Source organism: Ailuropoda melanoleuca, chromosome 8, assembly GCF_002007445.2.
Source record: "Ailuropoda melanoleuca isolate Jingjing chromosome 8, ASM200744v2, whole genome shotgun sequence".
NCBI classification, from domain to species: domain Eukaryota; kingdom Metazoa; phylum Chordata; class Mammalia; order Carnivora; family Ursidae; genus Ailuropoda; species Ailuropoda melanoleuca.
Window position 1 is genome coordinate 57557477 of NC_048225.1, and position 14370 is coordinate 57571846.

At 42.8% G+C, this 14370-nt stretch overlaps 2 protein-coding genes across 2 annotated transcripts; both read right to left on the reverse strand.

Annotated features, from left to right (window-relative positions):
- Positions 1 to 3514: 3514 nt before the first annotated feature.
- Positions 3515 to 3811, reverse strand: LOC109490681 (hemoglobin subunit epsilon-like). The gene has a single exon (XM_019806770.1). The coding sequence runs from the start codon at positions 3809 to 3811 to the stop codon at positions 3515 to 3517; it is 297 nt and encodes a 98-aa protein (XP_019662329.1).
- An 8725-nt stretch (positions 3812 to 12536) lies between these two features.
- Positions 12537 to 14161, reverse strand: HBE1 (hemoglobin subunit epsilon 1). The gene is made up of 3 exons (XM_002926084.4): positions 13985 to 14161; positions 13639 to 13861; positions 12537 to 12780 (listed from the first exon to the last, which is right to left on the reverse strand). The coding sequence occupies exons 1-3, from the start codon at positions 14074 to 14076 to the stop codon at positions 12652 to 12654; spliced, it is 444 nt and encodes a 147-aa protein (XP_002926130.1). The 5' UTR covers positions 14077 to 14161; the 3' UTR covers positions 12537 to 12651.
- Between the last annotated feature and the right edge of the window lie 209 nt (positions 14162 to 14370).

Genomic DNA, 14370 nt, shown 5'->3' on the forward strand with positions numbered 1-14370 from the left:
AAAGGGCTAATTGAATTTGCAGCATTTGAGAAATGCCTTTGAAAAATATCTTTTAAAAGTAGCAAAATGATCAAAAGAATAAAATGTAGAAAAACAAAACAAAACAAAAGTAATACAATCTGGATAAGAATTGGTAAGGTGCCAGAGCTAGTTTACCATGACAGGATTGCTCTCAGTCCCAAACTATGATGATGTGAACACTNTCTCAGTCCCAAACTATGATGATGTGAACACTTTGGTACAGAGATATTAAAAAAAAAAAAAAAGTGTGACTCAATCCCAAAAAGATTTCTTCAAGGGGAGAAGTCAATGAAATGAAAGAAAAACAAGGAAACTTTGGCCACAGCCAGGAATCCCACCTCCCCTCAGCCATGGGCATGGTCTGAGGGAATGGTCTCAGGGTCCCCACTCTCCCATGGCCCTGGTGCTTGTCTCCCCAGTGTGCACACACTGCAACCCCTTAGACTCAGGGACATTTGCAACTCTGAATGTTGGCAAACAGCCTCCCATCTTCCCAGCAAACCAGACAGTGATTCTGGCAATTACCTCTAACTCTTGTTTTTTTCTCATCTTCTCTAGACAATTACTTTCCAAGACTTTTTGATTTCTCTCCTTCATGGCTGTTCCACACTTTCACTTGACTTCCACGCTCACTGTTCCCACTGTTGAGTAGAAGCTTATCACATCAATGTTAACCCATCATCATGGTCATCTAACAGTTTTACAGTCATTTATCACATATTTAAAAAGCAAATATTGGGGCACCTGGATGGTTCATTTGGTTAAGTGTCTGCCTTCAGCTCGGTTCACGATCTCAGGGTCCTGGGATTGAGTCTTGCATGGGGGGTGGGGAGTCCCTGCTCAGCGGGGGGCCTGCTTCTCCCTCACCTGCTGCCCCTCCTCCCGGGCTCACGTTCTCTCTCTCACTCTCTCCTTCTCCAACAAATAAATAAAATCTAAAAATAAAAACGTAAAAAGAAATAAAAACCAAATATCTACTGAGTCCAATCATGCCATGGATTGTTCTAAAAACTGGGGATCTTGAAAAATAAAAAGTGTATATAGTGTCATGCTCACATTCTAGGGGGCAGAGGAGACTGACACTGAGAATTAAATCAGCGAAGAAGAGAATTTCAGATGTGTGTTATATGACAAGAAAAAAATGCATCTGATGACATGGTAGCAAGTGACTAGAGAAAAATAATATAAGGATAGCAGTTCTAAAGGAAGTTACATTTGAAGAGGGACCTTAATGACAAGAGGGAGCCAGGCATACGTCGTTTGGTGAAACAAGCTCCCAGAAGCGGGGAAGGGCAGGTGCAAAACTCGAAGGCTGGAGAGAAAAGGAAAAAGAAAGAAGGAGAAAAAAAAATGTCCTTTAGAGAAAGACATTACAAGGTCTGAGAGAGAGGTGTTAAGGGAAGAGTGGGAGGGAGCAGAGTTGGAGCGACTGGCCCTGGCCTCGCTGTTTGGGCACATGCGGGTGGAGTGGGTATTTTACACGAAGGCATGGAAACCAGTAGATATTTGTAAATGTGAGCATGATCGCTAATCTACTCAGCACCCACAGCGAGGCTTACCACGCTACAGCCTTGCTTATAACCCCGAATTAACCTCCAGCCCATCGGATATGCCTGTGATCTAGCCGCCCCAGTGGCTCTATGCAATTCCTTTCCTTTTCCTTTTGATCTTGAAGAGCTCATCTGCTTCACTGAGCTGCCTTCTCAGCCTCTTCCGGCTCATCTTCCCACCTAAACCCCCTCCTCTCTGAGTGCTTCACAGGGAAGTCCCTTCTCTGAAACACTGCAGCAAATCTGCCCCCTGGGACACAGTCTCTCTTGATGACACGTAAGCAATATACCANCTGCAGCAAATCTGGCCCCTGGGACACGGTCTCTCCTGATGACACGTAAGCAATATACCGTTCCCCAGCAGCTCTGACCACGTACACCACGAAGTTCTTCCGTAAAGCCCAAGGCCAGTTCTTTAGGGATGATTTCAAAAAGAGTCACCCCCTGCTCGGACCTCCAACCCCTCCCATCCCTAATCTACCCTCACAAGGGCTTGTGACAAACCAGCTGCTTTTAGAAAACGCTTCCCTCTTATCAGGAGAATGGAATTACAGTCCTTGCCTGGACCCTGCCCTTTTCAGACCTGGGTTAATTTTCCTCCGAAGAATCCCCACACTGGTACTCAACCTCCATCCACGTCCTTGGTTTTCACTGGCATCTTCACTCAGGCCCATATAATCATCTGGTTTGGAGGAGTTCTTGTCCCATGACACCAGGCCTCTCTCATCAGAGCCCCCAAGTGTATGTTCTCCCCAGGTTTATGTCCCAGGCACATGTTCCTTTCATTGCCTTGTTGTTTTTTATTTTCTTGCCAAAATCTTTACTTCATACAAAAATTGAATGGGGAAATTGCACACACACACACACACACACACACACTCACACTTAGAATTCAACATATAATTCCTGGGGTTCCTACAAGTTTAACAGCAATGGGAAAAGTAGAACTGAAAACGATTACTGAAGAATTCTTTAGCAGAGCACTATTATTACCATTATGATTATTACTGTTACTAGTACTACCACTGCCATTGCTATTGTTTAAAAATAAAGCTGTTCCTGGTGACTCTACACCATTGGATCTCTATGGGCCAGGGCATTAGCTGCTCCAGTCACCATCTTCTGCCAGGCAGCCTGCACCTAGGGGGTGAATTCCTCACCAAAATAGTCTGACAAAACAGTCACGAGCGTGTTTCCCAGGAGCTGTGGAGGCGGCAAGAGGACATAGATGGGTACAATGAACAGAGTGCCCCACGGCCACCCAGCTCCCATTCAGAACCGCACCAATGTCAATTTCCCTCAAGCCTGGCATCTTGCGTGGTCACTAACACAAGTGTGTTCGCCCTGCAAGATTAGTACGTGGCCATGATTTCATTTTTTCTTTCTTCTCACCACCACCAACCTCGTATTTTGTGGGCTAAAAAGCAAAAATTCACGGGTTTCTTTCCATATGCACTCCAAGCCCCATGTTCTTGCCATTTCCCTCCTTCAGGGACACTCTGCCCCACTTCAGGATTTATAGGATGTAAGGTTGAAATGGGTCTCTGGGGGCAATTTTGTACCAATATCCAGCCAATATGTGAATAACCTTAGCAATAGATTCGTGAACCCTAGGTTCCTTCTTTATATGCAGCCAGCATATGCCTGCATAGATATTTCTCCTTGGTTTTGTTTTTTTCTGCCTCCCGGAGGGAAAAAAGTGAAAAATAAAAAGTAAAGTTGAAGTTCCTTCCAGACCATTGCACTTACCAATAGTCTATACAAGTCTCTTCTAAAAGCCAAAAGAGTTCAAACGAGTCCCTCTAGATTCTTGAGAAGCACTCCTTAGGCCCTTTGGTCTTACTTCCATCCTCTCAACGCCAGTATTTTCAAATATCCCCCCTCCCACAGCCATCCTTGGCTGCAGTCAGGTCGGTGCTCAGCTGTCTGAGGCGCCCCGAGGTTCAGAACAAGAGGATCTGAGCATCTCCTGGATTCATCCTGAAGGTCTCAGGGTCCGCCTGTAGCATATCCCAGGGTAGCCCACTCAACTGGACAAAAGTGGCCTTGAGATCGTCCAGGTTCCTTGTAGCTTCTCCGAAGGAAGTCAACACCTTGCCACGGAACTTCACTTGGAGTTTCTCATGATGGCAGAGGCAGAGCAAATGTTCCCGAGAACACGTCTGCCCAACCTCTTCCACATGCACCTTGCCCCATGGGCTTGCAAAGATATCCTTCTCCTCAGCCGCAGCATGAACCATGGTGTCTGGTATGGGAGCTTACTGGTAATCACAGATGTGTCAAAAGTAACTATTTCCTGCTGCTAGAATGTGTGGCCTTTTATTCTCCATGCATGAGTTATTGTCCCCTTGCTTCCCCTGATTCCACGAGGCTATGGATTAAGCCTAGACTCTGAATACAGTTGGGGTATCTAGGCACAGAAGCGTCTTGGAGTCCCCCCACACCACTGAATATGTGTTGTTCCTTGTTCAACTCAGTTATGAAAAATTTCTCTATTCACTTTTTCTTTTAGCTGTTCTTTCTCCACCCCATGACAGAAAATTTCAGTGGTCTTTGCCAGTCTTCCCTGAAATTCTTGTCACTCTCCCAGACATGTCCTTCGATTAAAGATGAAGCACGGGCACGAATCTGGAAAGTTCGGAGAGTTTAGATTTCTTTGGTTACCAGTACAGGAGCTGTGACGGTTTCAGTGGAAGTCTCCTTCAGTTAGGAGTGACTGCCACAGGCATAGTGATCTATTGGACCACACATCTTATTATCTATGTGCCCATTTAAAGTAAAGCGTGTCTGCTTGTCTGGAAAAATGGTTTACCTCTGTATTTGTGTCTACAACGGACTATGTATATTTCCCACAGCGCAAGGGTGTGTTCTGGCTGGGGGCCCAGGGTTTTGGTTTGGTGTAGCTCTTCCATCTCGGTGAAAATAATGGTAGAAGGTTCACTGGCAGGTCACGCTGATTTTAAAGAGCCAATTCTGATAAATGTTGGGTCCACTTTTCAGCTGGTGTTAGTCTGAGAATTTACATCAGGAAGCACTTCCTTTGCTTTCTCTCATGTGTTGTAAAACTACTGTAGGGGCACCTGGGTGGCTCAGTTGGTTAAGCATCCTCCTTCCACTTGGGCCATGATCCGGGGGTCCTGGCATCGAGCCCCACATCAGGCTCCCTGCTCAGCAGGAAGTCTGCTTCTCCCTCTTCCTCTGCCGCTCCCTCTACTTGTGTTCTCTCTCTCTCTGTCAAATAAATAAATTTAATTTAATTTAAAAAACCTCTAAAAGGGCAGAAATTCTTTTTTCTCTAATAGTCCCAGACATCACTGCACTTTAGATAATTTTATTTCTAATTCACTCCAGTTTTTGACAGGACACACTTCCAACGTGACAGAGTTCATCCTAATTGTTTATTCTCTGAAAGTGATGCATGACCTCAGATGCTATCTGATCAGGAGTCTTGAAACTTCGTAAATCTGGCTTGATTATTTACCCCTGAGACTAGATACCTGCTGATGGAATAAAAATGCAGATCAAAAGTTACCTGTGAATTGGATTTGAGAAAATCTCTATCTTTGAATTATTTTTCTCCTAACATAACAGATCGCCTGAAATTGTATTATTATAAAATTGTAAAATCTTTACAGTCCTGATGATCTCATGCAAAGCCTATATCTGTTCATTGATGGAGACTCAGGAAACGTTTAAAGGCCAGGAGAATGAAATTTATCCACAACTCAATAGCTGCTTTAGAGCAATAAGCAAAAATTTGTGAATTCTCACACCCTATTGATGAGATGGGAACTTTTCTGTTGGAATAAATGTTTAGTGCACAGAGTCTAAGGGAAACTCAGATTAGAAGCTCTTCAAGCTCTTCAAACTCTTCAACCCAACTTTGTGGGTTGAGTGTGGGCAGATATTTGACCACATCTGATGTATTCAGTGCAGAGCCTCTCTTAGAAGCACGACTTAAAGGCTGGTGTTCAAGCCTCTGAAAGCCTTAAGAAGTGAATGTGATTCTCAGTCACTCTCCTTCAGGCTGGTGCATTTCTGTGATCCCTCATGTCTGTGAACAGCCGCCCCGTGCTCCCAGAAACACAGACAGTGAGTCCAACAGTCATCTGGTACCACGGCTTCTCTCTTTGTTTTCAGGGCAACCGCTTTCCAAGGCTTGCTGACTCCTCCCTGTCCGCAGCTCTTCCACACTTCCAACCTTCCCATTTCTTTCTTTTTGTTGTTGTTTTTCAAGAGTTTATTTTTTCAAGTAATCTCTACACCCTACATGAGACTCGAACTCACAACCACAAAATCAAGAGGTGCATGTTCCACCAACAAAGCCACCCAGGTGCCCCGTGTCACTCCTGCTGACATTGCCTAAGTTCTCACCTATGAAGCTGGTTTTTCACAAAAGCCCCCTAAGGAGTTTTCAAATATCCTTTTGATGAATACTTTGAACTTCTATGCACCATTGATCGTTCTATGTACTGGTGATCTAAGATAAACAATTCAGAGAGGAAAACTGCTTTCTTGGAACTTTATTCTATAAAGGGGAACATACATAGAATAAGTAAATTAATCAAACAGCAAAACCATTTCATATATTATTATTTGCTATGAGGAAAATTCATATCTTGATGTGAGCAATATACAATTATGTTAGCAATGATCTCTTGAGACGGACAGTATTTGAGCTGAGACCATAATGACATGAAGAGGTTCCCATGGAAAAATATTAAGAAAGAAAGTTCTGGAAGTTGGAATAGCAAATTTAAAGCTCCAAGGCAGGCAAACGCACACACTCACACACATATACAGCCTGCACATACAGGTATGTAGACAGACAAACACTGGATCACTGCGGTTGATATGGAAATAGTAAAGAAGAGGGTGATCAAAGAGGACGGTGGAGGTAGCACCTGCTTAAATCTCTTCAGGATTATCTTCATTATCTTGAGTAAGAAGCCATTACAGAGTTTTAACTGTGATAATGACACCATTTCTAATCCATTTGTACTCTTGTCTAGATTAATATTGCAAGAATATCTTGTTCATTACGAAACTATTTTGCTCAAGTGGCTTTTATCAACTATTGAGAAATATTAGAGCCTATTTAAATATTAAATACTCTGATCCTGAGGGCGTGTGTGTGTGTGTGTGTGTGTGTGTGTGTGTGCGTGTTCATAGATAATCAATGAGGACAACATGGGAGAAGGGCCAATGGAAGGAAGAGATTGCTCAGGTGAGAAATGAGTAACAAACAACACAGGAAAAGAAAAAAAAAATCCTGCCACCTTAATTTAGAAAATAGAGTGATGTCTTAGATAGGCAGAGAATAGGGCAAATTTGGAATTCAAAAGTGTTGGCTACTATAACTGTTTACAGAAGGTGCGCAATTAATGTGTTTACAGTGTGTGAGCGACTGCATGCTAATGGTGTGTGAGCGACTCCTGTTTATACTGCTTAGTGTGTTATAAGTGACTGAGGAACTCGCAAATGCTGTTCAATCAAAGCAGCCATCATCCTACATGCTCTACCCAAGAAGACTGCATTTGGGAAACTCTTTGGTGTGGACACATATGGGAAAGATTCTGAGGAGGAAGTGTTAGTAGTAAACATCAGTGAAATGGGACTAGAAAGGAGGTTCAGTCTTTTAAAACCTATTAACTATTTCTTGAGTCAGTTTGAGCATTCTAGAGACTTTTTCAATGACATGATTGCCATGAGACTGGTTATGCTCATTCCCAGCTCCAAAGTAAGGGACATCTAGGCATTTTTTTCTGTTAGTAGATGCCTTTCTTTCTTACTCACTAGACAGGAAACCGGCTATTATCTGTGACTTCCCCACTATCTGTCAATTATTTTTCAAGTCCTGCTGAATCTTTGCCCCAATTGTCCTTTTCCCAATCACTTCTTCAAAATCACACCAAGCTGCTTTGACCACACCCAAGTCTATACTCCTTCTCTGATCAGGTTTGCACCCACATATGTATCAATTTTCTTAAAACATTCTATTCCTATTTAGTCTCCTGAACAGTAATTTTGACTGGTTTCCTGCATATAAAATGACACTAACTCCCTTCTCTGCATCATCTGGTCTCTCCAACTGCTTTCCAAAATGACTATATCACCTCTCTGTTTTTAAAAAACCCATCCCTCCGAGGGACTCTGCTCTTCCTGTGAAATTTGATACTCCATTTCTTTCCCCTCTTCCCTCCTGCGCCCACCCATCCTCATCCCCCAGCCAGTATGCAATTCACATTCAAGCCCCCCACTCCCCAGCCTGCAATGTCTTGAAGACTAAAGATGAAGCATGGATTGAAACTGTAAAAAGGAAGAATTGTAAATGTCCTAGGCATTGAGTGAGGAGTTGTGACAATGTATCATTCTGTTGTTCAGCCAGTCTTCATAGGGAAGAAGCCACAGCCCTTTTTGTTTCTCAATTCTGTTAAGATTGTACTATATATTGGCTAGTTGAATTTAAATTAAAAAATAAATTTTAAAATCTAAAAAAAAATTATACTGGGCACACAATTTAATATATCTTAAAATAGTAATAATGCCTCTATTCAACATCACAAGGAACAAAGTAAGTGAATCAGGGCAGGAGTGGATGTTCCTTCAGTGTTTTTTAATCCACTTAATAGCGTATTTACCTAAGCAAAAGATATTTCCTCAGAGTCATCAGACAACACTCTGGCAAATTTCATGTATCTACTAATTTGTCTCAAGAAATACAGGTGTTTGGCAGGTTGGGGGAGAAGGGTGCTAGCATATGTTCAGTCCAGAGAGTAGCAGAAGATTCCATGGCACGGGCTGCAGATTAAGGGAGTTGTCTCTGACGTGTTGGAACCATACTCCCTTGCTGTTTCACTTCATTTCTGATCAGGCTGAAGCCATCTTCACTGACAGTATTCCACCCACTACTGTCCCTGTCACCTACAGTACTTTGGTCTTGAGCATCTCAAACAGGCATTTTTATAGGACAGGACAGGACACACTTCCAGGGAGAAGAGGAATGGTTTGTTTTTTGTTTTGCTTTGTTTTTTTCTCTGTCAGAGTCTATTACTCCTGCACTTAGAGCTTTAGGAGATGGGCTTGTCTGTTTCTCCCTGAGATCACTCCTTAAAAAAATAACATTGAGAATCCATCTCCGTGTTACTTACAGGAAACTCTAAAACTTAAAGAGCTCAATCCAATACATGAAAGCTGAATTCCTGCCCTTGGAGAATTCATCCTTTCAACTTGATATTGTTGAGAGACTGATATCTGTTCTTGGGGAAATGGTGAAGACAATATAAAGAAGAATAAGAATTTGAGGCAAAACCAAGAGGATTCTCTTTAAGATCAGAGATCAGTGAAATGAAGGAAGACAAGAGGCAACTTTGAGCACAGCCAAAGCCTGATACTTGCCAAATCCTGATCCCTGAACCTCTGGAAACCTGGCTTGATTATTTTCCTCTGTAGCCATTTTATTTCAGGATGTGTCTGTCTCCGAATTAATTTATCCTCTAACTTATCAGGTTGCCTGAAATTATAATAGCATAAGTGAAATCTTGTCAGTCTTCGTGACCTCACATAAAGCCTGCTCATAGATGAGGATAACTAAAAGTCCAGGAAGATGAGATTCGTTATGAAATCAGTAGTTATTTTCCAGTTATAGCCATAATAATTTGTCATCAGTCTTAATTTAAGGGCATGCTTGGATTGGAAGGAGGTATAAGGAGCCAGATTTTAGTCCGTAAGATAGGAAGTCTGTGAGATGAGTGTATGTAGACCTTGATTATATTTTATAATCCTTTGGGTTCAGTTTGTAGAACCTGGCCATAGAGAATGAATCAGAGGCTGGTTTCCAAGCCTCTGAAGTCTTTAACAAGTGAGAAAGTTTAAATATTCTTCCTCAGACGAATGGATTTCTATGACCCCTCATGTCTGTAAACAGCCTCCCCACTTTTCCAGAAACCCAAATAGTTTTCCAATAGTTCTCTGTAACTCCTGCTTTTCTCTTAATGCTTTGAAGGCAGTATCTTCCAAAGGTTCATTGATTTCTCCTTGTCCATTGCTGTTTTATCCTTCCCTTTTCTCCCAAGCCATTGCTTTTGGCGTTGCCTAAATCCTCACCTCTAAAGTCATGTCATTACAGAAGTCATCCACAGATTTTTTTTAAACACTCCTCATGTGTTCTGAGACCCTCATTTAAAATCTATTTGTTGGATAATTGTTCTAAGTACTAGAGATTTAAGATAAATGAGGCAGAGAAGAAAACTTTCTTCTTAACCTTTATAATGTGGACGTGGAACATATCAAAAATGAAAAATTAAGCCAATCTACAAAATAACTTCAGTTACTATCATTTGCTATGAAGAAATTAATATCTGGACTTAATGAGGGAGGGACATGATCACATCAGGATTAGTCCCTCTCAGGCGGTAGTATTTGAGCTGGAGTGAGAATGAAAGGAAGGAATTTGTCATGGAGAGATATTGGGGTGAAAGGTCTAAAAGCTGGAATAGGGAATCCACACCTCTGAGGGAGGTATGACAAACCCTTGGTATGGTGGGGACACGAATAATGGGCTGATACGGGTGACATGTAAAGGTAAGGATGCGGATAGGCAGGAAATGTGGCTGCAGGAAGCAGAAACCTAGTAACTCGCAATTTGTCTTCAGTGCTAGAGTGAGAAGCCATTACAGGATTTTCATCCTGGTAATGACATCATCTCTAAACCCCTGTACTCTTAATATTCCAAGAATATCCTGTTCATCAGCACGTTATTTTGCTCACATGGCTCTTATTGCCTATCAACAACAATTAGTCCTTTTTTCATCTACTAAAAGTTGGAGGAGCTCCTGGGGGACTCAGCTGGTTAAGCGTCTGTGACTCTTGGTTTCAGCTCAGGTCTTGATCTCAGATTTTGAGACCGAGCCCTGTGTTGGGCTCTGCACTCCCTGGGGAGTCTCCCTGGGACTTTTTCTCCTTCTCCCTCTGTCCCTCCCTCCTGTGCTCACTCTCTCTCTAAACTAAATAAATAAAGCTTAAAAAAAATAATTTGAGTCATCTAGACCTGTGCCTGCATGTGCATATGCACCTGTGTGTGTTAATTATGAAGTTGGTATCATTTAAATGGTCTTGGACTGGTAACATTGAAATTCAGTCCCTTAAGGGATAAAGAATGTTATCTTCTGCCCACCACTCCATCAACACTGTCCTTGACCCCGTGATAGGCAGAGCCAGAGTCAGAGTTGAAGGCAAGAAAGAGGCAATGAGATTGATCTATTAAAAATACATGTTTGTTATTGACTGAGACACTGACTGACTGACTGACTGACTGACTGGGTAAAAGGTGTAATGCTGGGAATAGCTTCTGTTTCCTTTGCTGAGGGGCGTAAAGAGAGGCTACAGGGCTCAGAGACCAGTGTAGTGGACAGCCTGCAACTAAGTAATCATTTGCCTCTCATCGCTATTGTGGAAACATGAGCCCAAATCACAAGGTAATTCACAGGACAAATTCTGATCAAAGCGCAGGGACAATGAAATGCCTGAGAGTTGAATTTGCCAAGATACAACGCTTTAACTTATAAAGTATGAAGGTCTTGAGCCTTGATGTGAGTTTGACTCAAGGCCTGGAGGTCAAGATTCCCTAAGCAACCTAGGAATGACTCCCTCAAGAGTGATTCACTTCATGCCACTTCCTCATGAGTGTCCCCAAGTCAGTGCAAGGCCTCTTCTTAGATTCCACCCCTCTCAGCCCCCCACCCCAGGCTGGGAGATTTCCATCATCGACTCCCAGCTCCTTCTTGTCATCCACTCCAGCCGCCAGATACCATCTTTTCCTCACTCTACCTCTGCTTATCCTTCATGTTTTTGCAGATCTCACTGCTCTTCTCTGGTTTAGACCATTATGTCTGTTGCTTTGAAATAACATCCATGTCTAGTCTCTGCAATTTTGAATTCATTGTGTGTGAATTGATTACTGACCCTCTAACTACTATTCCTTGAGTCATTATAGTTCTAAGGATATTTATTGTTTACTCTTGAGAAAAGCATAGTAATAGTTTTTATTTTTATATTCAAGGCCTAATGTTATTTTGTCTTCCCTAGTGCTCTACTATGTCTTATTATCTCCTTTGTTTCCATAAAACCATTTTCCTGCAAGTCACTAAGCCCCAGCTTACTAGTTTTAGACTATGAGCCTTTGTTAGTANTCTACTATGTCTTATTATCTCCTTTGTTTCCATAAAACCATTTTCCTGCAAGTCACTAAGCCCCAGCTTACTGGTTTTAGACTATGAACCTTTGTTAGTATNTAGTACTCATCTGCTACCTGAAGTCTTGCTCATTCTCCCCACCCCCAAATCCATACAGTATCCTAACTCCAATTTTATTTTAGTGCATGTTGCATTCGATTATAAAATAACACACAGTGGTTTCCTGTGTCTTAGCCGTGGCTCCCCATTGAGACTGTGGAACCCTTTGGGAAAGAAGAGGTTATTGTTGGTTAATGGAGATTTCTCTGGAAAGCTCCCAGCCATCTCTCAACTTATCCTCTTATGTCCAACTCAGCCTCACAAGATATAGGATAAGTTAGATGATTCAATATGTACATTAAAGCAAATGAAAAAGTAACCCTACCCTGGACCTTAGATCCCTGCAAAGGTTTTAAAGCTGAGACATGGACCACAAAACTATCTTGTTTTTCCTGAGGCACTGTTTAGCACCTCCTTCCTTCCCCTCTACAGTAAGTTTTTGCCACACTGCCCTGTAAATCCCTGCCTGCTTAACTAACCCTTTCCCCAACCCAGAAAACTTCCCCATTCTAGCATCCACCCAGATCCTCTAGGATCCTCCCATAATGTCTGTCTTCCCAAAGGAGTTCTTATGTCTTCCTAAGTCTCCCCCCACCCCTTGGCCAATGAAACTTCTCTCCTTTAACATAAGAGCGAAAGATGGAGAAGACACAATATTAATTTCTGATTCCTGAATAGAATGAACTTTATTGAACAGAAGCTGTGCTCTCAAGGCCAAACCCAAATCCCCATATGCAGAAGGAGGACACTGGGGACACAGAAGGCTACTGCTGAACGGGAAAGAGGACTCAGTGGTACTTGTGGGCCAGAGCAGTGGCAACACCAGCCATCAGCTTCTGCCAAGCGGCCTGCACACTGGGGGTGAATTCCTTGCCGAAATGAGAAGCCAGAATGATCACCAATACGTTGCCCAGGAGCTGTTAGGTGAAAGACAAAATGACAAGTAGCATGTTGAGTAGAAGTTCTCAAAAAGAATTGCAGAAAAAATGGCTCAATACCTATACTCCCTGCCAACTCCACACCTTCAACTGGTCTCAAGGGTGTGCCTGCAAAAAGCTCAGATCGGCTAGTCCCTAAATTCAATGTAATGATTCTGAGCTCTCCATTCAACTCCCTGCCTCCCTATATTCCCATCCTCTCTCCCATGTCCACCGTTTTTATTTGCATCTCTCCCTCCTCCCTCTCTCTCTCTTATCTACCAATTGACTAATTCCTGTAATAATGGGATTTTAGGGCTGCATGTGTCCTCAGAGTGAGTTTATTTAAAGTCTCCAATCAGTGCAAGAACAAGCCTCTATTTGATAACAATACTGACAGGTAATTTAATATATTTTAGAGAACTTGTTGTATATTCCTTTGAGACAGTCTGTCTAAAATATTTTCCCCCAAGTCTCTCCCTAAACTTCAGTCATCAGGACCCACATAAAATATTTCTCCTTCCTTGAGACAGGCCTTTATTTACCAAATGCCAAGTTCCGTTCCTCCTTGAACAAGTCTGCTATTCTCTGATATCATTCTCTAGGATGAAAACATCCAGCTCTGACAAAAGTTCTTGAAAAGTTTTAAGCAAACTCTGGCTGCTAATAGCCCTTTTCCGTCACTAGTCCCGAATCAAGGTGGTCCTGGTTACGCCCATTGGAGGTCTGTCCTTCTAACGCCAAGTTCGACCCATAATTTTTGAAATTTTGGTTAGTCTTTCCAATCAAAGACTCAACTTCCATTATTATCCTGAAGTGAAAAGTAATGAAAGAGCACATGAGCATTTCCTGACTCACCCTGAAGTTCTCGGGATCCACATGCAACTTGTCACAGTGCAGCTCACTCAGCTTAGCAAAGGTGCCCTTGAGGTTGTCCATGTTCTTAATAGCCTCTCCGAAGGAAGTCAGCACCTTCTTGCCATGGGCCTTGACCTTGGGGTTGCCCAATATGGCAGAGGCAGAGGACAGGTTGCCAAAGTTGTCAAAGAACCTCTGGGTCCAGGGGTAAACGACCAGGAGCCTATGTGATGGGACCATAGCAGATGGAAAATCAAAGACTTCCAAAAATCTTGAGGAATTATCTGGTCAATTGGCCAGACTCTTATTCACCACCCTTTCCCATGCCTTGAAACCCAGTGCTTACCTGCCCAGGGCCTCGCCTCCAGCCTCTTCCACATTCACTTTGCCCCACAGGCTAGTGATAGCAGCCTTCTCCTCAGGACTAAAATGCACCATGATGTCAGGTCTGGGAGCTTACAGGCGATCAGAGAGAGAAGCAGGTGTGTGCTGCTGCAGGGAAGCCGTCCCCTTTTATCCTTTACTGCTGACCTTCTGGCCCCTTGTTCCTCCAAGTTCTTTGAAGTCATTGGTCAAGCTGAGCTGTGTCCCTCAGGGGTGGAGTCAGGTCAGGAAAGGGTCAGCAATGAAGAATGTTCACTGAACTTGTGATAATGTGTGTTGGTTCCAGAGACAGCCTTCCTTTGTTCGCTCCTCCTCTGTCCTCAACACAATTTTCCATTCATTCTCCTT

Coding starts and splice junctions, on each gene's coding strand:
- LOC109490681 (XM_019806770.1), bottom strand. CDS start 3,811: ATGGTTCATGCTGCGGCTGAGGAGAAGGATATCTTTGCAAGCCCATGG.
- HBE1 (XM_002926084.4), bottom strand. CDS start 14,076: ATGGTGCATTTTAGTCCTGAGGAGAAGGCTGCTATCACTAGCCTGTGG. Junction 13,862..13,984: donor GGAGGCGAGGCCCTGGGCAG/GTAAGCACTGGG, acceptor CCCATCACATAG/GCTCCTGGTCGTTTACCCCT. Junction 12,781..13,638: donor TGGATCCCGAGAACTTCAGG/GTGAGTCAGGAA, acceptor TTCACCTAACAG/CTCCTGGGCAACGTATTGGT.